At 41.6% G+C, this 24,578-nt stretch overlaps 1 protein-coding gene across 1 annotated transcript in view; it reads left to right on the top strand.

Moving 5' to 3' along the window:
- The window catches only part of GSG1 (germ cell associated 1), a 351,754-nt gene that overhangs the window by 186,119 nt on the left and 141,057 nt on the right, over positions 1 to 24,578 (top strand). The window contains exons 3-4 of the mRNA XM_073592715.1: positions 3,708 to 3,755; positions 17,030 to 17,182. Of these exons, the coding sequence (XP_073448816.1) occupies positions 3,708 to 3,755; positions 17,030 to 17,182 (201 nt within the window). The remainder of the gene's footprint in view (positions 1 to 3,707; positions 3,756 to 17,029; positions 17,183 to 24,578) is intronic.

The raw sequence follows: 24,578 nt of genomic DNA, 5'->3' as shown, positions 1-24,578 counted from the left end.
GAGCAAGACTACGCATGCTCAGAAACTAGAGAATACATACAAAACTATTCAACACATTACATCACTTCTGACATTGTCTGTCGTAGGAGAATTTTTGTTTTGTGAGTAACCTCTTCACTTTTGACATTAGACTAGCATGCCACAAAAAAACGGACGTTCGGTTGTCTGAAAATCTAAGCGTGTGTACGAGGCTTTAGTGTGCTGATTGCACTGTGGAGTGAAAGCTGCTTTTTCAAAGTTTTTATTATTTATTTTTTATTTAATTTTGATGATGGTGCATTTTTTATAAATAATAGCGCAGGGTTTTTGTACAAAATCTTTTTACAGTATACTTTTTTCACCAGACTAAATTAATGTATTTTGCCAAGGGGAAGTGAATTTAAGCTATATTTAATTCAAACAGTCAATTCTCTTTATTTAAAGGTCCTGTTTTAAAATCCACTGTGGGCTGGCAGCTGTAAAACGGAAAGTTGTATCATACTTACCGTAATTTTCCTTTCCTGACGCCAATCCATGGCAGCATACTAGTGATAGGCTCCGCCTTTCTCCCCTCCCTCAGGACCAATGAAATAGCATAAATTTAAGGCCAGTTAGGCCCTGCCCCATTCTTCGTAATTAGCTAGATACTGAAATGCACAAGGGTGGGTCCGTATGCTGCCATGGATTGGCGTCAGGAAAGGAAAATTACGGTAAGTATGATACAATTTTCCATTTTCCTGAAGCCACCATGGCAGCATACTAGTGATACATATCCTAGCTGACAGGGTGGGTTCTACTTAACAAACCAAAATAATTATTTTATATATTTTCAAATGGGACAGAAGACTGAACAGTCATTCCTCCGAAGCCCACTGATGAAAAGGCACCCAGATCTATTCTATAAAGGTTGGAAAGGTATGCTGGGAAAAGCATGCCACTTTCCTTTAGAATGAATCCATAGATGCTTTCCACTGGGCTGCCTATGAGGCCTCAACCCGAAACCTCCTGTCTTCAAAATTTTGCAAACTAAAGGGCCTTTGGCCAAATTAAACCTTGTTCTTGCTGACACCTGCAACCTCAAAAGAGTATAGGGTAAGGTTCATGTCCAATCTGACCTACAAGAAGACCAGAACAGCTGCCACCAGAGGCGCAGTAAGAATAATATCTTGCTCCTAAGGATTTCCTCTCCAACCATATCCTGGGAGCAGAAACCCAAAGTACCCGTCACCAAGGTAAGGGTCTCTGTTGAGTGGCAGGCCCTTCCCAGCTGCCACCCTATTGGACAACAGCCGGTCCCACTGTAGTTATGGATTTCAGCAATGCTATATCCGCCTTGAATTAAACCAGTTTCCTAATGGAAAAGTGATTGCTCATTGAAAGGGTAAATAGGACTTTGTCTTTTAACCCATGTAATGGTCTGTATGACTGCCTGGATGCACAGTTCTCCAAAGAAAAACTGACACCAAGTAGCTCCAGATCTTCCTCTGGTGCAAGGGAGCTAAAATCATTTGCAGGCTGCGCCCCCTCCTCAGGAGTACTGGGAGGATGAGTGATCCATGAGGTAGATTGTTCTGCTAGTGGCTAGACCCGCAACAAGGGGGCTGACTAGCTAGATTAATTACAGTGAGTTTAAAACAGAAGTTTTGTGCCACCTTATAAGTAATAAGGACATTCGGTATTACCTGTCAGCTGCAAACTTCAACCAGGCCGACTTCACTCACCAGCCTCCTGGGCATAGGCACTGCGCCACAGGTCCTGCAGGACTCTTGTTGGGGTGCTGGGTCTGGGAAAGAAGAGCTAAGACGTTTTCCTTGGAACCTCTCTCCTGAGTGGGAGCGGCATCCGAGCTATGCTCCTCTGAAGAACGTCTGCCTTTCTATGGCCTCTGTCTCTGGCCTTTGAGAGCGTGGGCGCGCGGAGCTGAAGCAAATCAAAGCAATCTGCATGACAGGGCACTCTTTTCCTGAAAACGTACCGACACGGTGGTCCCCACCCTAAGTGTTGAGGGTCTTTTGTATGGGTGGTGACTGATGCTTGAACCGTGGAGAAATGGGACGACCAGCTGAGAGACGGACAGCCACAGAAAGACAGAGAAGAGGAAAAATAGATAAGGCAACAGCGACTTCGCTTCTCCCTCTAATAATGTATATCTAAATATATACATCTACACACTCTCTCCTTTCCCCCTTTTTTTTTTTTTTTTTTTTTTTTTTATAAAAAACAATATGCATGCATATATAAATTTATGCACATACCGCTTCATATAACACCCCCACACACATACATACCAACCAACATAAGAACACACACATACATATATATATATATACAAACATATACATACTGCAGAGGGTAAGCCTGGGGCAGGGTTAAGGGGGGTTAATCGAAGAGGAAAGATATTTCCCCTTCAGACCTGCTAATTGTCAGCTGGGCTGAAAGTCTCAGAGAGGAGCTGTTTGAGTAGGAATGAGAGACATAGGAGCATGCTGTGTGTGAAAATGTCCATTGCTGGAAGGTGTGCTGGGTGAGCTTACCACAAAGACTGTAGCTCTGATTGGAGCCATGAACTATTATCTATAAGCCTGTGTGCTGCTGAACTGTGAGCTGTACCTGTGTGCACAACCTTGAGACAAGACAAGTCTGTCTTATCTTATGTTTAATTTGCCATTTTGCTGAATAAAGCCACTATTGTTTTAATGGGCTGTCTCCGAGCCAGCTGTCCACCCCTCTGATCCCCTACAATACACACACACACACACACATATACATATATATATATATATATATATATATATATATATATATATATATACACACACATACATATACATACACAACCTACAAACATAAGCTATACCTACAGCCGGCCTAAGACAGTAAAGGACAGAGAACCTGTCTAGGGGGAGTAATGTACCCAGACCAGTGCCACTGCAGGAGGAAAAGAACAGGAGGTGCAGAAAGTGAGAAAATGAGAGGAGACAAACAAAGGCAAAGGTAAGAAGGATGCAAAGCTGGCCTCCCCAAACCCAACAAGCGTTGCAGACACCAATCTTAAAGGCAGATTTCATTCCTAAATAGGAAAAACTGCTCAGCTTCATCGAGACCCACAGAAGGAGCTCCCAAGCTACTCTGGCGCTTTTAGCAGCCTGATACTGAGACTTCGCACTGGGAGAGGCTTAACCCAGCCAGCAGCTGCCTGGAGGCAGAGGGGGGAACATGGTACTGCTTACTCTTCACTGGTGCGTGGAGGTATGAGGACAAAAAGAAGAATGGGGCGGGGCCTAATTGGCCTTTAATGTATGCTATTTCATTGGTCCTGAGGGAGGGGAGAAAGGCGGAGCCTATCACTAGTATGCTGCCATGGTGGCGTCAGGAAAATTTGTTACTGAGACCTGGTTTCCCCCATTAAAGAATAGCAAAGCATGGCTGTCAAATGGGCCTAATAAATTGGTGAATCATAGCAAAAAAGTTGTGAATAATTCATGGGACAGTTTGTTGCCACTTGATAAATATGCTCCTATGTATTTAATACAGGTGGTCTTACATAACATAAATTCAATTAGTAACATTACCAAGGTAAAATTGTGTTAAATATTTATTGTATATTTATTTTAGACTTTGTAACTATAAATGTTTTTTTTTTTTCTGAAATGCTTAGTAGTCTTTTAATAGCTTACAGTTTTGCATAATTCACTGTTGCAATGATGTACTTTTTGTAATTATTGCAGATGAGAAGTGCCGAAGTTTTCTAGAATTAACGCCACCAGCTGAAAGAGGTATGTGTATTTTTAATGTATGTTTGTATAATTATTTTAACTACTTACATAGTTACCTTGTAGGTGAGGTTAAAAAAGACACAAGTGCATCAAGTCCAACCTATGTGTGTGCTTTTATGTTAGTATTACATTGTATATCCCTGTATGTTGTGGTCATTGAGGTGCCTATCTAATAGTTTTTTTAAATTATCTATGCTCCCCGCTGAAACCACCGCCTGTGGAAGAGAATTCCACATCCTTACCACTCTAATGCCCCGTACACACGGTCGGATTTTCTGACGGAAAATATGTGATAGGACCTTGTTGTCGGAAATTCCGACCGTGTGTAGGCTCCATCACACATTTTCCATCGGATTTTCCGACACACAAAGTTTGAGAGCAGGATATAAAATTTTCCGACAACAAAATCCGTTGTCGGAAATTCCGATCGTGTGTACACAAATCCGACGGACAAAGTGCCACGCATGCTCAGAATAAATAAAGAGATGAAAGCTATTGGCCACTGCCCCGTTTATAGTCCCAACCTACGTGTTTTACGTCACCGCATTCAGAATGATCGGATTTTCCGACAACTTTGTGTGACCGTGTGTATGCAAGACAAGTTTGAGCCAACATCCGTCGGAAAAAATCCTAGGATTTTGTTGTCAGAATGTCCGAACAAAGTCCGACCGTGTGTACGGGGCATTACAGTAAAGAGCCCTCTACGCAGTTTAAGGTTAAACCGCTTTTCTTCTAATTTTAGTGAATGGCTGCATGTCTTTTTAAATTCCCTTTCGCGGAAAGGTTTTATCCCTATCGTGGGGTCACCAGTACGATATTTGTATATTGAAATCATATCCCCTCTCAAGCGTCTCCTCTACAGAGAGAACAAGTTTAGTGCTCATAACCTATCCTCATAACTAAGGTCCTCCAGTCCCTTTATTAGCTTTGTTGCCCTTCTCTGAACTCTCTCCAGTTCCAGCACATCCTTCCTGAGTAATATTTAACAGTGATAGGGGGCGCTAGTAATAAAGTGCTAATAAAGGATCAGTGAAATCACAACATTAACACAGGCAGTATTCTTTACAGTTGCACCCGATGTGTGTGGTTAAGCTTTTCTACTCACCAAAAAGACATGACCTCTTTAGCTAAAAAGAAGGTCAGAGAAAGCTTTGTTTGTGGGTCTTTAAACTTGCTTGGATGTCAACTGAAGGTGTATCAGGATAGTCTTCCTTACAATAACCTCCTGTCCACCATGATAACCCATTAGAAATGAAATATAAAAAGTCCCATAGCGTAAAATTATTTAAATAAAAATACACATATACGAATGCCAAATGGCTGCTTATATTTAAAAGTGCCTCGTAGTACAAGGCAGTGATCATCAGCCGCCTGGCCTGCGCTCATGGGTCAGCGTGCGTTCCACTGCTGTGATATGATAGCCGGAAGTTCGGGACCCTGAAGTGACGTAACCGGAATACGCCTCGACGTACGTTTCGTCTTACCACGTCATCAGGAAGCGTTCCGGTCACTAGGCAGATTTAATTATATATCCTTATGGTGAAATGTGATTGGCAGAGTTTTTATCCTCTGCCGGCCCAATCCGACAAACAAAGGACGACTTCTTCCCCATTTGAATACAGCAATGGGTGACTACAATCCTGGATATTAGAGCCGGAAGCTCACCAAGGATTATTTAGTTAAACCCAAATTGCTCCAATTAGTGCTATGATTACAGTGATATGATTACAATGACATAACAATGAGAGAAACCTTTTTAGTTAACATGTAATCAAACATAAATTTAAAGAAAAAGAAAAAAGAAAATAAATAAATAAGAAATGGAAATAAAAATAAAAATATAAATAAAAATGAAAAATAAAAATAGAAATGAAAACCAAATGAAAATGAAAATAAAAATAAATATAAAAATAAAAATAAAATTAAAAAATAAAAATAAAAATAAAAATGCAAATAAATTAAAATAAACATGAAAAATAAATAAATAAATACAAATTAAAAAATAATAATAATAAAATTAAAATAAATATAAATGATAAATTGTATATAAACATTTGGTTGTTGACCATTATTTACAGTATGCAGTACCCTTACTCAAACAGTATGCTTTGATAATTTTTACTCCTAAACCATACACAAATCATTACTCCTTGGCCGGTTAAATGATTGTCTGGAATGGAACAAATTTGCCAATGACACATTTTGTATATACATCTCCTCAATGGTAAGTAACTATACAGTCAGGTCCATAAATATTGGGACATCGACACAATTCTAATCTTTTTGGCTCTATACACTACCACAATGGATTTGAAATGAAATGAACAAGATGTGCTTTAACTGCAGACTTCCAGCTTTAATTTGAGGGTATTTACATCCAAATCAGGTTAACGGTGTAGGAATTACAACAGTTTGTATATGTGCCTCCCACTTTTTAAGGGACCAAAAGTAATGGGACAGATTAACAATCATCCATCAAACTTTCACTTTTTAATACTTGGTTGCAAATCCTTTGCAGTCAATTACAGCCTGAAGTCTGGAACGCATAGACATTACCAGACACTGGGTTTCATCCCTGGTGATGCTCTGTCAGCCTTCTACTGCAACAGTCTTCACTTCCTGCTTGTTCTTGTGGCATTTTCCCTTCAGTTTTGTCTTCAGCAAGTGAAATGCATGCTCAATCGAATTCGAGTCAGGTGATTGACTTGGCCATTGCATAACATTCCACTTCTTTCCCTTAAAAAAAACTCTTTGGTTGCTTTCGCAGTATGCTTCGGGTCATTGTCCATCTGCACTCTGAAGCACCGTCCAATGAGTTCTGAAGCATTTTGCTGAATATGAGCAGATAATATTGCCCGAAACACTACAGAATTCATCCTTCACACTTCAGAGTCACATCATCAATAAATACAAGAGAACCAGTTCCATTGGCAGCCATACATACCCACGCCATGACACTACCACCACCATGCTTTACTGATGAGGCGGTATGCTTTGGATCATGAGCAGTTCCTTTCCTTCTCCATACTCTTCTCTTCCCATCACTTTGGTACAAGTTGATCTTGGTCTCATCTGTCCATAGGATGTTGTTCCAAAACTGTGAAGGCTTTTTTAGATGTTGTTTGGCAAACTCTAATCTGGCCTTGCTGTTTTTGAGGCTCACCAATGGTTTACATCTTGTAGTGAACCCTCTGTATTCACTCTGGTGAAGTCTTCTCTTGATTGTTGACTTTGACACACATACACCTACTTCCTGGAGAGTGTTCTTGATCTGGCCAACTGTTGTAAAGGGTGTTTTCTTCACCAGGGAAACAATTCTTTGTCATCCCCCACAGTGGTTTTCCGTGGTCTTCCGGGTCTTTTGGTGTTGCTGAGCTCACCGCTGCATTCTTTCTTTTTAGGGATGTTTCAAACAGTTAATTTGGCCACGCCTAATGTTTTTGCTATCTCTCTGATGGGTTCGTTTTGTTTTTTCAGCCTAATGATGGCTTACTTCACTGATAGTGACAGCTCTTTGGATCTCATATTGAGAGTTGACAGCAACAGATTCCAAATGCAAATAGCACACTTGAAATGAACTCTGGACCTTTTATCTGCTCCTTGTAAATGGGATAATGAGGGAATAACACACACCTTGCCATGGAACAGCTGAGTAGCCAATTGTCCCATTACTTTTGGTCCCTTAAAAAGTGGGAGACACATATACAAACTGTTGTAATTTCTACACCATTCACCTGATTTGGATGTAAATACCCTAAAATTAAAGCTAAAAGTCTGCAGTTAAAGCACATCTTGTTTGTTTCATTTCAAATCCATTGTGGTGGTGTATAGAGCCAAAAAGATTAGAATTGTGTTGATGCCCCAATATTTATGGACCTGACTGTATTTATGTGTAACTAACAATAGGTGACCCATTGGTGTTTTTCGTGTAACTTATTGCTTGTAGAACTTGCTTGAATACTGGCTAGAGAACCCTAAATTAACCTTTAATCATTAGTTAGGAAACAGTTCAAGTCCAAATCTATATTCATCCCAGCAGGTTGCATAGTATCCAACCTATACAACCATTTGGTTTCATTCTGTGATGAATCATATATCACTGTTAAATATTACTGTCACGTACCTAGTGATGAGCCCGGAATGCAGAAGGAGACCTCTCTTGCGTCCCTGACTCGCGGCCCCTGATAGAGGAAACAGGAGGCACAGGAGTCTAAGGTAGCACAAGTGCCTGGCAGGATCAACAACCGGTGGATGGGTCAGGAAACAGGAACCAGCTGGAACCAGGAATCACACAGGAGCAGGTAGGGTGCACTGGAGATGATGCACAGAAGGGTCAAGCAAGCCGGGTCAAACCAGACGGTCGGTACAGTAACAAGTGCAGAAGACAGGAACGGAGTCACAAAGCAGGCCTGGTCGGTAGCAGGCTGGCACGGATGGACCAGAGGATGAGGCAGAAGCAGAGTCGTAGACAAGCCGGAGGTCAGAGGCAGGCAGAAGGCAGGGAAGGTCACAGGTCAAGCCGGGTAAACACAGGATCAGATCAAGTCAACAAATAGGGCACAGGAATGCTGTAGATCAGGCAGCAAGGACTGAGGGGAGAGCTGTGTTTAAATAGCCCGCCTGGCGTCGGTAACCATGCGCAAGCACACGCATGCGCCTAGATGACCGCAGGCGTGCACAGGCAGGTGAGGAACCACTGTTCCCAGCCAGCCTTTCCTGACATTTACTCAAGTTAGCATTGTCTACACTTTGAGGGGAGTCGCTCTATCATAGTGCGAGGTTCACACTTAATTTTCACATCTTTCCTGAGGACTGGTGCCCAGAACTGGATGGCATGCTCCAGGTGTGGCCAGACCAGAGTCTTGTAGAGTGGGAGAATTATTGTTTTATCTCTGGAGTTAATCCCCTTTTTAATGCATGCCAATAGTCTGTTTGCTTTGCTTGCAGCAGCTTAGCATTGCATGCCACTGCAGAGCCTATCATCCTCTAGGACCCCCAGGTCCTTTTCTATTCTAGATTCCCCCAGAGGTTCTCCCCCTACTGAGTAGATTGCATTCATATTTTTGCCACCCAAATGCATTATTTTACATTTTCCTACATTAAACCTCATTAAACCTCATTTGCCATGTAGTTGCCCACCACATTAATTTGTTCAAATCTTCTTGCAAGGTTTCTACATCCTGCAGAGAAATTATTGCCCTGCTTAGCTTAGTATCATCCACAAATACTGAGATTGAGTTGTTTATCCTATCCTCCAGGTCGTTTATGAATAAATGAAATAGGATTGGTCCCAGGACAGAACCCTGGGAAACCCCACTTTCCACACTGGCCCAATCCGAGTACTCCCCATTTATCACTACCCTCTGAACTCGCCCCTATAGCCAGTTTTCAATCCACATACTCACCCTATGGTCCATGCCGACAGAGCTTAGTTTGTACAGTAAACGTTTATGGGGAACTGTAACAAATGCCTTTGCAAAATCCAGATACACCACGTCTATGAGCCTTCCTTTATCTAGATGGCAGCTCACCTCCTCATAGAAGGTTAATAGGTTGTTTTGGCAAGAACAATTCTTCATGAAACCATGCTGAATACTTTTCATTACTAAAATATTGTATATAGTCCCTTATCATCTCCTCCAAGAGCTTGCATACTACTGATGTTAGGCTAACTGGTCTGTAATTCCCAGGGATATATCTTGGCCCTTTTTTAAATATTGGAGCTACATTAGATTTTCTCCAATCTGCTGGTACAATTTCCAGTCAGTAGACTGTTCGTAAAAATTAGGAACAATGATCTGGCAATTACTTGACTGAGTGTCAGAAACCATGAATCAGACCGAGACAGAAGTACAGTTTAATCACACTTGTTTAATAATAAAAGTAAATAGAACAAACGTAGTCAAAACATAGCCAAAGTTCGGTAACCAGAACGGATAGTCAGACAAGGCAGAAAGTCAGGAAGCCAGGGATCAGCGTAGTGGAACAGCAAGCAGGATCTGGAGCCAGAAGGAATGTCAGCCAAGCAAGTCTTTAACAGGAACGCATCTCTGTGATGTTGACCAAGGCGAAGGCAGAGATCATCTGGGCTGGACGGCTTAAGTAGGCAGCACTGATTAGCAGGATATCATCAACAGGTGAGTCAATGTGGAGAGATAGAAGCTGGCAATTAGCCGACAGCTGAGCGGCCAGCTCAGAGAAGGAAGGGCTGAGCCCAGCCCTGACACTGAGTTCCTTAAGGACCCTCGGGTGCAAGCCATCTAGTCCTGTTGACTTATTAATGTTAAGTTTTTCAAGTCTATTTCTAATTCTATCCGCTGTTAGCCATGAGGGTGCTTACTGTGACGTGTCATGAGGAAAAACATTGCAGTTTCGGTTACTGAATCCCCCAGTTTCCCTCGTGAAGGCTGAGGGGAAGAATAAATTCAATACCATCGGCATCTCTCCATCTTTAGTATGCAGATTCCCTTCATCATTCTTTATGGGGCCAATATAATCTGACCTCCCTTTCTTACTATTTATATACTTAAAGAATTTTATTCCCCTTATGTTTCCTATTTATGTGATTTATACTGAAACTATTTGACCTGTGATCGCTGTTTTCTAAATTGCCCCATATTTCCACATCCGCGATCAGGTCTGTATTGTTAGTAATCAGTAGGTCTTGTAACGCTTTGTTTCTTGTTGGTGCATTTACCATCTGACCCATGAAATTGTCCTGCAAGACATTTAGGAAATAGCGAGCTTTAGATGAATGTGCGGTTCCTTCCGCCCAGTCTATGTATGGATAATTAAAATCCCCCATTATAATGACACTTCCCATCCTTGCCGCTAATCCAAATTGTGATAGGAGGTCCCATTCCCCCTCCTCCTTCTGGTCAGGGGGCCTATAGCATACGCCCAGTATTATGTTCCCCTTAGTTTCCTCCTTTTGTAGCTTAAATGAGATGATTACTGGTGTACCTGAGATTTGTTGTTTACAAGTTAAAAACAGTTTTTTTTGCTAGAAAAGTACTTAGAACCCCCAAACATTATACATTTTTTTTCTAACACCCTAGAGAATAAAATGGCGGTCGTTGCAATACTTTCTGTCACACCGTATTTGCGCAGCGGTCTTACAAGCGCACTTTTTTTAGAAAAAATGCACTTTTTTGACTTAAAAATAAGAAAAGAGTGAAGTTAGCTCAATTTTTTTTTATACTGTGAAAGATAATGTTACACCGAGTAAATTGAAACCCAACGTGTCACGCTTCAAAATTGCGCCACTCGTGGAATGGCAACAGACTTTTACCCTTAAAAATCTCCATAGGCGATGTTTAAAAAAATCTACAGGTTGTTTTGAGTTACAGAGGAGGTCTAGCACTAAAATTATTTCTCTCACTCTACCTATCGCGGCGATACCTCACATGTGTGGTTTGAACACCGTTTTCATATGCGGGCGCCACTCACATATGCGTTCTCTTCTGCACGCAAGCTCGTCGGAACGGGGCGCGTTTAACATTTTTTTTCTTATTTGTTTTACCTTTTTATTTTTTATTTTTACATTGTTTTAAAAAAAAAAAAAGAAATTATCGGTTTTATTCCTATCACAAGGAATGTAAACATCCCTTGTAATAGAAAAAAAGCATGCCAGGACCTCTTAAATATGAGATCTGGGGTAAAAAAAGACCTCAGATCTCATATTTACACTACAATTCAAAAAAAGAAAAAAAGTGTCATTTAAAAAAATCATTTAAAAAAAAATGGCCCTTTAAGAACTGTGGGCGGAAGTGACGTTTTGACGTCACTTCCGCCCTGCATTGTTATGGAGACGGGTGGGGGCCATCTTCCCCTCACTTGTCTCCATACCTGACAGGAGACAGGACGCGATCGCCTCCTCCGCTGCCGATGGCTCCGGTAAGCGTTGGAGGACACCGGATCGCGGCGGGAGGGCGGCCCTCTCCCACCACTGATAAAAGTGATCTCGCGGCAAATCCGCTGCAGAGACCACTTTTATCTTGTAGCGGACCTCCTGCTGAAGAAGAGGATACCGGGGTTATGGCAGCTAGCTGCTGCCATAACAACGATATCCTCCTTCAAATAGCTGACGTAAAACTGTGGTGAGCGGTCCGTAAATGGTTAAGGCACATTAAATGCCACCTGCTTATGTTTTTAGGAAGATAACCATAGACAGTACTGTAAGTAAATTGTTAAATGAATGCAGATCCCATCCTTAAATTTTACTGAAGAATATGTAGCACTTTACTAATTACCAATACAGTACATGCTTTATGTGCTAAAGATTGATGTTGAAGTTCTACACACATCCAGGTTTCCTGTATGTTTCTGAAGTCCTAATCCTGGATTACAGTATATCTCTGGTTCCCTGAGTGGTGCTCCAAGGGGAGTTCACACAGATAAAGGTTAACATTTTGAAAAAAATAACAACCATTTTTATAAGAAAACATTGAATTGAGGTTAAAAGGAAACAAAACAGTGTGGTGAGCTGTTGTCTCTCTAAAACAAAGGTAAACACAGGTAATATTGGGTACATTCAGTTTTTACATTGGGGATAAGAAACCGCATTCATAACAATTTAATTACAGGTATAATTCTCAATATAAGGTATAACTAAAGCAATGGCATTCACCTGCAGTAAACAGCTATGAATATATCCAGTGCAATTTTGTGTTTAAAGCGGAACTTCACTCTCTCAGTTAATGTGAACTATTTTTAATCCTTATGCTGCTAGAATTAGTAAGAATTTATTTTATATTTACTTGTTTTAAACTTTTTTTTTTTACATTTCTTCATTTGTTTCCTGGTTAATGGCCTGGGCCATTAAGATTTAAAGTATAGCTAAAGGCATTTTTTTTCCAGTTTTGGATAGAGTGGAGAGGGATTTGAACACCGGTCAGTTTTTAGTTTTTATTGCTGTCTGTGCCCTGGAGATTCCCCCTCTTTATTTGTCCTGTTTACCATTATCATTGAAAGTGAAAGTAAAAGAAAATGCCAAAATTTGGGTTGTTCCCAGAAAAGTAACGGAGGGGAAATCTTCCAATAGGGACACTAGTTCTGGTGACCTGGAGGTCCCCAAAGAATTCCCTTATTTGCAGAGATTTCCTCTCACTTCCTGTTTGGCTATGAAACAAGGAGTGAAGGGAAATCTCCACAATGGGATATAGATGGTGAAAATAAATCTGACAGGTTATAACCCACCTTTGCCCTATCCAAAATGAAAAAAAAGTTGCCTTTAGTTCTGGGGCATTTTTTTCCTTTCATCTAAAGGAGGGCATGAGGGGCTTCCTCAGCTAAGCACACCCTCCTACCTGCATACCTTGCCTAGGGGCAGATGGATTCCAGGAATAAATGATACATGAATCATCTGCCCTTACCCACGATGGCCATGGCTAGGATTGCTAGGGGCATGTTTTCGAAAGCGATTTCTCAACAAAATAAAACATGGGTACATGCATGGATGGGTGAGTTTGCTTGTTTGAATATTGTGTTTATTGCATTTGATGCTTTCATTGCAATATATGTGACCTTTTTTTGCATTGTATTTTCCTTTCCAAATACAAATAAAGAATTTATTTAAAAAGTGAATTTAATAGCGTTTTCTGTTTGTGGTGCATAGATATCGTTAAAGCGGTAGTAAACAGCACCATTTTTAAAAAATTTTTTAAACCATGCAAGGTAAAGGCATAATGTGCTGGTATGCATTGCATTGTATGGCATCCCTTCAGAGTGCAAACCTTGTAGGTTTAGTAGATATTCACTGTACCTACAGGTAAGCCTTATTATAGGCTTACCTGTAGGTAAAAGTGCCAAAAAAGGGTTTGCTTCCACTTTAAGACTGAAGTTTTATACAGTTAGAGCTGAACACACAGAGGAGAGACGGGGAGTAGAAGGGTAAAGTTAGGGAGAGGAGAGGAGGAGGAAGTTGGAAAGGAGCACCCCAACAATTTTTATTTTTTTTATCTTTTATTATCTTTTTTTTAAGAAGAAAAAGGAAGACACCTTCCATAAAAACATTCACTGAGGTACTGATATCCACACTACAAAACAATAAACACATATCTTAGAAATGAAAGCAGATCTATCCAACGGCGTAATCACTAATATCAACATATTAATCAAAACAACCTCCCTACCTTAGCCATGAACTCATAGAACCTACTCCCCGGTTCAAGATCCTAAAATATTCCAACACGTAAGAAAGCCCCCATGTGATAGAAAGGTGTCAAACCATATCCTCCTCCCTTTTTTCTTTCTCCCCCCCCAAAAAAACAGAAAAAAACCAACAAGAAAATTCCTCTCCTTCGCCTCCCCCAGGCCCCCACCAGGGTCGGCAGCTCCATCAAGGAGCCAATACATCTCAGAGAGGATAATATGTTCACTCATTAAATTCACATCAAAGAGTCATTCCTTCCTCTGAATTAATAAAAGGGTTCCATGAAGACAGTCACTACATTTTTTAATGATCCTCCGGACCTCTCTGCAGTAGTCCTTAATTCTAGAGCACGACCAGAAAATATGCAGTAACGTTCCGCATTCCTCCTGACAATGCCAGCATCTATCAGAATTGCTCATGAAATATCTAGGAAGGAGGACCGGGGTCCGATACCATTGGGAAAAAATCTTAAAATTAGTTTTCTGCACTTTTGTGCAAATTGAGGATATGAAGTGTATTATGTTAGTGCACTGTTCCTCCGTAAAGGTGCTATTCAACTCCAGCTCCCATTTTCGAAAAAAATGGTAATTGAAAGTCAGGGCATACATCTTCGAGAGGGTATGTGAAAGTGGTACTTTTTCAGCACAATATTCTTCAAGTTAAGCTGGCCATACACCATACAATTTTCCTGTTCAATTTTCTTTAGATTTACCTTCAATTATGTAGTACAAGGGCCTGCCTGATTGCATCCAAATTGAAAGTGTTTAGGTTTGACCTCCTATTATATGGTTTTGGTAAATCTAAAGGAAAGTTGAACAGGAAAATTGAATAGTGTATGGCCAGCCTTACACTCAAAAACACCGGGAGCGCGTAAAGTATGTAAAAAATGTCTTAATTGGGCCGCTCGCCAGCAATCCAATTGAAAAAGGCCAGCTCTAGAGGTCAATATTTGAAACATGGGCCAAGCTCCTGATAATGTTTTTTCATTTTTTTTGCTTATTTGTAACCATGCTTCCTCAAGATCTCTATTGTGTAGCCCGTTTTACCTCACATCTTCTGCTAAATCTTCAAAGTTGGTTCTTGCATGCTACAGACCCTATTAAAAGCATATGCGGTTCAAAACTGAAAATGAAAACTTGAGATGCATTGAGGGTGCTTCACCTACCTGCTGAGTAGATCAATTTTTCATCCACTCATTCCTATATGGCACTAATCCACACCTTTCCATATTGCCCATGATCCTGTAATTCTGGCTTTTCTACCTTTTTAATGCTGATGTAAAAAAAAAAATCCATAACTAATACATTCGTCACACCCACAATCAGATTCAAACGTGTCTTGGAAGTTTCAGAGTGGTTGGAGAAGCAGAGAGAAAGAGAGAGGAACTTGCACTATAGTGACTACAGGATATATACTCCTACTGCCATCTTATTTGATCTGTGTCGATGATTGTGTGCTATTTCTGCAAGGTCCTATACAGAACCTAATAGTAATAGCAGAACCCTGAAAGCTTTTGCTTAATGCCTCTAATTGACTAACCTTTCATTTCACTGGAAAGCCTGTATGTCATCCATTGTGCCACTATGAAGAAGAGATGCCCTGGCCCACTCGGGAATTTGACAAAGTAAAGATTTTAGACGAGTGGGGTTACTTGTAAGTGTGTGCATCAAAAAAAGGTGGAGGAAGGTACTGTCACGTACCTTACAGTGAAGCCTGAAATGATGAGGGTGGCCTCTTGCACGGTTTCCGGTCTAAGCACCCCTGGTGGTGGGTAAAGGGAGTGCGAGGGCAACGAAAGGGTCAATCAGGCAGATTAACAACAGGAGCACAGGAACAAGCTGAAGACAATCCAGCACTGATGCTAGGCAGATTCTCTGTTTATATAGGGTGCTGTGGCGAGGAGAAAGTAAAGAAAGAGAGCTTCCACATAGTGTAAATCCGCATTTACACTATGTGGAAGCTCTCTTTCTTTACTTTCTCCTCGCCACATTTGGAGGATTGTTGCTGATCAGGTGGAACCCGGTGGAAGATCCCAGCCTACACCCGGATAAGGAATCAGACTAACACGAATACGAACAAGAAGGTTGGGTCCACTCTTACCCCTCCCTGGAACGTAAGAGCCGTGAGGTCTTTCCTGCCTACCTGGCCTCTCCTTGGGATTGGAACTGGATCTAACCCTACCGCTTTGACGGTACAAGCCTATACGATTCACTGCCAACGGCCTGTGAGTCCAACATCTCTGGTAAGGGCATTACATTTCTCTCTGCTGAAGTGTGTGTTTTAGAAGACCTGGTTTTGTATACCGATATGCCTTACATCTTGTGGTGAAAAGCTTCTACACAAGCTTTGAACATCCTGCATCCTCAAGAGTTGCCAACCCATATAGACTTTTACAATCACATATATGTCTATAAGTTTGCTTATTTTTAGTCAATATTATTTTTTATGTTCACATTGTTGGTGCATTCCTGTCATGATAGACATATGACACTACTTTTGCACTTTCCATGTTTGTATCACTACGCTAGTAGGGTCTCTTAGACCACTCATTACACTTTAGTTAAATCTTTCTTATGTTGCTTTGTTTGATGCCACTACCAATGAGACACACTTATATGGTTTTATGACACTAACCAAGTTGAGAATTCCTGATACTTGAACAGACCCTGCTCTGCCTCCTTTATTTCTCTTCACAGTCCTCTTCTACTTTGTCTTCCTTCACAATCAATACTCACTGTAACTCTTGATTAGCTCCTTCTACTCCTTTATGGACTGTTGCTATCAACTACAAGTGAGATTGTACACTTCACCAAATAATGTATGACGAGATAAATATTGACTGATTAGCCAATAATGCATATGATTGTGTTATGACTCATTCATAGGGATTAAAATCTTTCAGCCTAAATAAAGCCATTCGTGGATGGACATATTTGATAGTTATTTTAATAATTTTTATTAGTGCTATATGTTGTTTTGTACTTTTAATAGGCAGATGGACCCATGAAACATATTTTGCATTATTTCTTCTTTTTTCACTTCTATTGTTCAACAAAATATGCTTCTTTTTGCTGTTTTTTTTTTTATGCTGCTTTTTTTTTTTTTTTTTTTTCTTGTTTAGGAATTCTATGGCTGTCCTTGGGATCTGAGCTGATTTACATTACACTATTGGTAATTAGTTTTGGGCTTCTGCTATTGGAAATTTTATACACTGGGAATCCTGTGTGTGGACTAAAGCTCAATGCGTTTGCTGCAATGTCATCGGTACTTTCAGGTAATTATATTTTATAATATTTGAAAAAAGTGACATTAAGCTGAGCATATAAAAATGTGTGTCAATCAATTACATCATAATATTAGACTTAAACACTTTATTCATTTTATTGGTGACATCAGAAAATATAAAAATCTCAAAGCTGAGCTCCAGGCAAAGAGCTAAATGCACAATTAAAATGTTTGTCACCCGGGCATTTCATATTCCTCATATGTGCCTGCTGTACCATGTGCTTGTATTAAAAAAGTATCCTGTTATCTTTGTATTGCTTCTTTTGTGTGAAATCCCTGGTGTTTTTGCCAGTACCTCTGCTTTCCTATTAAAAACTGACCACACTAAGCAGGAAAGCACACCGTGGTCTGTTTTCTTTTCCTTTTATTTTTTATTTTATTGTTTTTGTGTTTCAATTATTTTTATTAAATTATTATAAACATACAGATACTTCCATATCATTCCAGACACATAGATACATAACATTCATAAGAAATACACACACATATACATATACAAATACATAAACAAATAAAAATGGATCTAACTTTTAACATCACCTCTGGAATGGCCATATTTCTAAAAGTTCATAATCATTTTTTTTCCTTTTCTTTTCTTCCCCTCTCCTTCCCCTCCTTTTCCTCTTTTCCTCCCTCTCCCTTTTTTTAAAGCAAAGAAATAGAGATACTGCACCCCTAGCTCCCGATCCACCCTCCACCCAAAGAAAATAAATAAATAAATAAAACCCTCCCCTTCTCCTTCCCTCCCCCCCCTCCTTTCTTTTAAATATATTTTCATATTCCTCCCACATCCCCCCACCCCCCAAACTCATTATTCCTTATCGTGAAATGCATGTCCCCCATTCCTCACTCTATTTTACTCTAATCAAATTATTAATTATTAATTTAATAAATACATTCCCCAACTCCTTCCAAATTTATTAAGTGCTCTTGACAAATTTCTGATTTATATATAAATACATAAGTGAAACGGTGATCTTCCCATATCCTCTATTTATTTATGAGGTGGGGAGAGTCTTATCTCTCAGCCACCACTATATACCCCTAGTGCCCACTTCATAAGGGGAAAGGAGAGAAGAAAAAAAAAACCCCAGGGAAAGGGAAGGGGCCAAGTTGAGGACCTCTAAATACTTCCTTCGCATCCCATGTAACTCACGTATACCGGAGATTGTTTAAATTCCAACCATCCTTTCCAAATACTAGCAAATCTTAATTCAGAGTCATTTTTGCAGGTGTATTACTTCTTCCATAAGTCTAGTCTTATCTACCTCCCTAAACCACTCCTTCATTGTCGGTACCTTCTTTGACCCCCATTGTTTGGGGATGAATGCCTTTGCTGCATTCAGCAAAAACTGAGTTATTGCTGTTGTATATTTCTTGCTTGTGGAGTGCATCGCATGGAACAAGCATTGCCACGGATCTAACACAATTTCATTTCCACTGATATTTTAATTAAACCTAGTATTTTCACCCAGTATGATTGAATCAGCTGGCACTGCCACCATATATGAGCATGGGTCCCAACCTCCCCACATTCCCTCCAACATAGAGGAGTTATGTGAGGATTCATTTTATGTATTTTTGATGGAACATAATACCACTTAACCATTAATTTGTAATTAATTTATTTTGTCCTTGTATCCATTGAAGTAGAGTGGACATAATCTAGAACTTTATTTTTCATTGCTTCAGGCAAAGCCTGATTCAGCTCCATTTCCCAACTTCCAAATGGACACACAGACCCATCATCCGAGGGAGATATCAACATCCTATAAATATTTGAATTCCCCTGTCTATTTTTTCCCCCTTGATCAACTAATCTTTCCCACAAATTTAACCTGGCGGCCGCGCGGAGAGGTTTTGGAAGAGACTCCACAAAATGTTGGAGTTGTCTGTATCTCCATACATCCCATGGTGTCATACCGTACCTTTCTCGCAGATCCAATAGTGTACACAGAGCATTCTCCTTGAAGACATCTTTAAGCCTCAACTGGTCCGATGGAGTCCATTTTAGATATTGATTGTTGTCTTTCCCCAGCGGGAAAAAGTTGTTACCTGTCAAGGGGGTCAGATGACTATTATGCTGCCATGATATACTTTTAAGTAGTTTATCCCATACTCTAAATGTTTCTAAGGTGATTGAAGCCGTTTCTCCCGAGAGACCTCTATATTGCTTAGGAATCCAAATAATCTTGCCCAAAGTAGCTTTACTCATATTCTCCTCTAAGGACACCCACTTTTTATATGGTGCACTGTGGACCCAGTCCAAGATTCTCTGTAATACTGCTGCCTCATGATATTTTCCAAAATCTGGAAGGAATACTCCCCCCGTCTCTCTTGGTCTACTCATTATTTTATAGGCAATACAATTGCCTCTATTATTCCATACAAATTTCAGCAAAATCAATCTAAGAATTTTAAAATATGCTCTAGGAATATTAATCGGAAGGCTTTGGAAGATATACAGAGCTTTCGGAAGGATCATCATTTTAATCACATTTATCCTACCAAACCATGATAGTCTATGTGCAGGTCTGTGGTCTGTTTTCTAGCTATGCTGCAAACCCAGTCTACTCTCCTCCAATTATCTGACTTGTCCTGACATGCCTCCCCCCTGCAGAGACTTTCACTGGAAAGGTCAGTGTGCTGTTGCTTCTCCCCCCCCCCCAGCTTTTATGCAGCTAAAAACAGAGAGAACAGATGGAATGTGATCATAAAAAAAGGGAAATAAAGTTATTTATAATGTTTTTTTATATCTATACACAGATGTTTTGCCTTTCAATTCTATTTTTAACTGACTAGGTTGTTTTACAATGTGATTGTTTACAATTTACTTTAAAGTGCATATATGGTAGCTGTCTTACTTGCCAAAGCATTTCTATTTCTGACCACTTAGTCCTGAGATTTACATAGCTCTGTTAAACAGTACAATCTAGTAACCTAACATTTCTCTGCTGTAGTTAAACAATAAAGCTAGGTCACTTCCCAACCTCCAGACTTTGATTGGGTAATGGGCAGCACAGTGGTGTAGTGGTTAGCACTTTCACCTAGCAGCAATAGGTCACTGGTTCAAATCCCAACCACGACACCATCTGCCTGGAGTTTGCATGTTCTCCCTGTGCCTGTGTGGGTTTCCTCCTGGGTACTCCGGTTTCCTCCCACACTCCAAAGATATGCTGGTAGGTTAATCAGATCCTGTCTCTAAATTGGCCCTAGTATGTGTTTGTAAGTGCATTGGGGCCCTAGGGGGTAAAGGACCGTGCTATATCAAGATGCAACTCAATGGCTAAGCATCATTAACCTATCTCACTGTTACTCTTTTTTTTCTTCCTCCTATCAGAATGTGCCTTGTCAGAATTTGTGTATGCCACACACCTAATTGGTCAAACTGCTGCCCCTCCCTTTCTCAGTCTAAATGCTTTTGTGCAGAGGATTACAAGAGGCTGACAACCAGCTACATTCAGGAGCTTAAAGCAGAATGCTGGGCATTTTTTTTTTCCATGTATTTGTTGCTGATCTCCTACCTTCACCAACTTTGCCACCCATGTTCTTCTGAGCTCTGTAGTTCCTCTGCAATAGGCTGCTGAAAAAACGTTATTGCCTAGTGACATCCTGTTTGTAAGACCGCTGGCTTCTATCCCTCTCCTAAGCTCAGACAGCGGTCTGACATGCCACATTGTAGTCCTCTGAAAACAAGCAGGAAGGAAGCAGACATGTTGTGGGCGGATGGGGTCTCACAGCCCCCTGTCTGTGCCGCCCATGGAAGAGGTGTCCTCCTTCTCCTCTCTCCTCCCTCCTCCTCCTCCTGCCAGCAATCCGGCCTCCACTGTCCCCGGCGCACCGCCCCCCGCACTGCCCCCATATCTCTGTGCAGAGCAGGCATTATTATTAGAAATCAGTTGTATGATACACTGTGTCAGGTATAGTATATCAGAACACTGATCGTTGATGTTCGCTTTCCGCAGCTATTGGCACAGTGTGATCAGTGTTCTCATATAACAATACCTGACACTGTGGGAGATCCCGGCTGTGTCATACAAATGATTTCTAATAATAATCCCCACTTTGCACTGGTGGTCCCTGACAAGCTGCACTGGTGGGACAGACATGCTGCACTGGTGGTCCCTGGCATTCAGGCACTGGTGGTCCCTGGCATTCAGGCATTGGTGGTTCCTGGCATTCAGGCACTGGTGGTCCCTGGCATTCAAGCACTGGTGGTCCCTGGCATTCAGGCACTGGTGGTCCCTTGCATTTGGGCACTGGTGGTCCCTGGCATTCGGGCACTGGTGGTCCCTGGCATTCAGGCACTGGTGGTCCCTGGCATTCAGGCACTGGTGGTCCCTGGCATTCAAGCACTGGTGGTCCCTGGTGAACCTTGGCATTCGGCACTGGTGGAGAAAACAGGAAAACACTGCGCTATCAAAGAAACCCCCCTAAAAAGCTGCAGTTCAACTGTGCAACATACACAACAATACAGGAAAACAAAGAAAAAACTGCGCTATACCATGAATGATAATGAGTGCATAAAAATCAATTAATGCAAAATAAAATTATGCAAAAACATCACAATTCATCAAAACATAGTGTACAAAATTATATTATATAGCAAAGTCCATAAGTCAGAAATCCAGAAAATCTTCTAAGGAGATCGGGAGAATCCACTAATAGCTCTTCATAAGGGCCTGGTGTATTGGGGATCACAGAGAGCGGAAAGAGCAAATAAAGAAGCATTTGGTGTCTGAAAGCAATGAAGATTTATTAAAGAATGCTCTTGTTGTTGGAAATGCAAAATTAGGTAAAGAACTGTTAGATTCAGCTATGCTGCATAGAGGGATGCCTCATTGCTGGCTGGACATCCGGATCTGAGTTCACTTATGTGCCCGGTTTGCTTGCTATCCGTCATGCTGTATAGAGGGATGCTTCACTGCTAACTGCATACCCGGATTTTGGTCCATCTACGTGCCTGTTGTGGTCCCTGGTGGTCCCTGGCATTCGGCACTGGTGGTCCCTGACATTTGGCTCTGGTGGTCCCTGACATTAGGCTCTGGTGGTCCCTGACATTTGGCTCTGTTGGTCCCTGACATTCGGCTCTGGTGGTACCTGACATTCGGCTCTGGTGGTCCCTGACATTTGGCTCTGGTGGTGGTCCCTGACATTTGACTCCAGTGGTCCCTGACATTTGGCTCCGGTCACTGACATTTGGCTCTGGTGGTCCCTGACATTTGGCTCTGATAGTGGTCCCTGACATTTGGCTCTGGTGGTGGTCCCTGACATTTGGCTCTGGTGGTCCCTGACATTTGGCTCTAGTGGTGGTCCCTGATATTTGGCTCTGGTGGTCCCTGACATTCGACTATGGTGGTCCCTGACATGTGGCTCTGGTGGTGGTCCCTGACATTTGGCTCTGGTGGTGGTAAAAGCTGTTAAACGCGGCTTACCGCTGTATACAGAGTGTTAATCATCAGGCGTTTCTCTGCCTCTATTCAAAATCAATGGTTCCCTATGGGAGCCCATTGATTTGAATAGAAGTTGCACCAGAAGTCGAATCATGGGAACCCCGCCAAAATGAAAAAAAAATTGGCGTGGGGTTCCCCCCTTGGACGATACCAGACCCTTCAGTCTGGTATGGATTTTATGGCGAACCCTCACGCTAAAAAAATGGCTTGGGGTCCTCCCCAAAATCCATACCAAACCCTTACCCGAGCACGGAGCCCAGCAGGTCAGGATGGGGGGGACGAGTGAGCGCCCCCCTCCTGGACCATACCAGGCCACATGCCCTCAACATGGGGGTGGGTGCTTTAGGGCAGGGAATTTCTCAGAATTTCTTCTGAGCATGCGTGGAACTTTGTGCGTCGGAAATGGCCACACGCGGTCGGAATTGACGCGATCGGATTTTGTTGTTGGAAAATTTTATAGCCTGCTCTCAAACTTTGTGTGTCGGAAAATCCGATGGAAAATGTCCGATGGAGCCCACACACGGTCGGAATGTCCGACAACACGCTCCGATCGGACATTTTCCATCGGAAAATCCGACCGTGTGTACGGGGCATAACACCTTGCGAACCCTGTCGCAGGGCATACCAGGCCCTCAGATCTGGTATGGATTTTAAGGGGAACCACTACGCTGAAAAAAACGGTGTGTGGGTCTCCCCAAGATCCATACCAGACCCTTATCCGAGCACGCAGCCCGGCCGGTCAGGAAAGGGGGTGGGGACGGCCCCCCCACCCCAAAGCACCTTGTCCCCATGTTGATGAGGACAAGGGCCTCTTCCTGACATCTCTTGCCAGTGTTTTTTTTAGGTACAATGTACCCCATACTCATTCACATAGGGTGGGGGCCGGGATCTGTTAAAGGGGACTTCCAGATTCCGATAAGCCCCCTGCCCGCAGACCCCAACAACCGCTGGCAAGGGTTGTCGGGAAGAGGCCCTTGTCCTCATTAACATGGGGACAAGGTGCTTTGGGGTGGGGGGAGCAGGGCCTTCCCTGCCCCAAAGCACCCACCCCCCATGTTGAAGGCATGTGGCCTGGCATGGTCCGGGGGGGGGGCGCTTGCTTGTCCCCCCATCCTGACCTGTCGGCCAATGCAAAATGCTGATTAAAGCAACATTTTCCTGCCAGCAATTTGATGTCCAGAACACCTTTTTTGAGCGTCCTGTGTGCATGGAGCCTAAGGCTTTAACCTATCATACCGTGTGTTATGTATGGCTTGCTGGCTGCAGAATGAGATTTGATTTGTGTTGAAGTGGGCTTGTTCACATTTACATGTACAAGCCTAATGTACCTCCCACATTCACTCCCATCCCAAAGATTCATGGGAAATGTAGTCTGATTACAGTTAGTGAGAGAGAAGAGGATATGATGCAGTCCCTGTCAGAAAAGATGATGCATTTTTTGAATCACAGAGCTGACTTCTGGAAAATTCAATCACACATATATCTTAAACTGTAAGACATTTAACAATATTTAACAAATGTAATAACCGTTTAGTGTTTTTTGTGTTGGGGGGGGGGAGTTGGGGGTGTACTAATTTTGAAAATCCCGGAGTTCTGCTTTAAACTAGTTTATTGACTATTTTTATTTAAAACATAAGTGCATTAATTGGTGATATTTTATACCTGCTATTTTATACCTGCCTGGAGATTATCTTTAATCTGAACTATCAGTGTATTGCTCATAATTGTTGTTCGCGTTCTTTGTTATTCTTGCCCATAACAAACAATCTGCTTCCAACTGCCATTTCTAGAGTCTTTAGTTTGAATATAAAACAATGACTCAGGCTGGTTACTATGGCCAAGAAATATTCTTAATAGCACATTTTTATAAACTCCTTAGTGTTTTAAGGCAAGGTGTTTGTCTGGGTAGTTAAGTATCATGACAAAGTTACC

The sequence above is a fragment of the Aquarana catesbeiana genome, linkage group LG07, assembly GCF_042186555.1.
Source record: "Aquarana catesbeiana isolate 2022-GZ linkage group LG07, ASM4218655v1, whole genome shotgun sequence".
NCBI lineage: Eukaryota > Metazoa > Chordata > Amphibia > Anura > Ranidae > Aquarana > Aquarana catesbeiana.
This window is presented reverse-complemented; position numbering and strand designations above follow the sequence as displayed.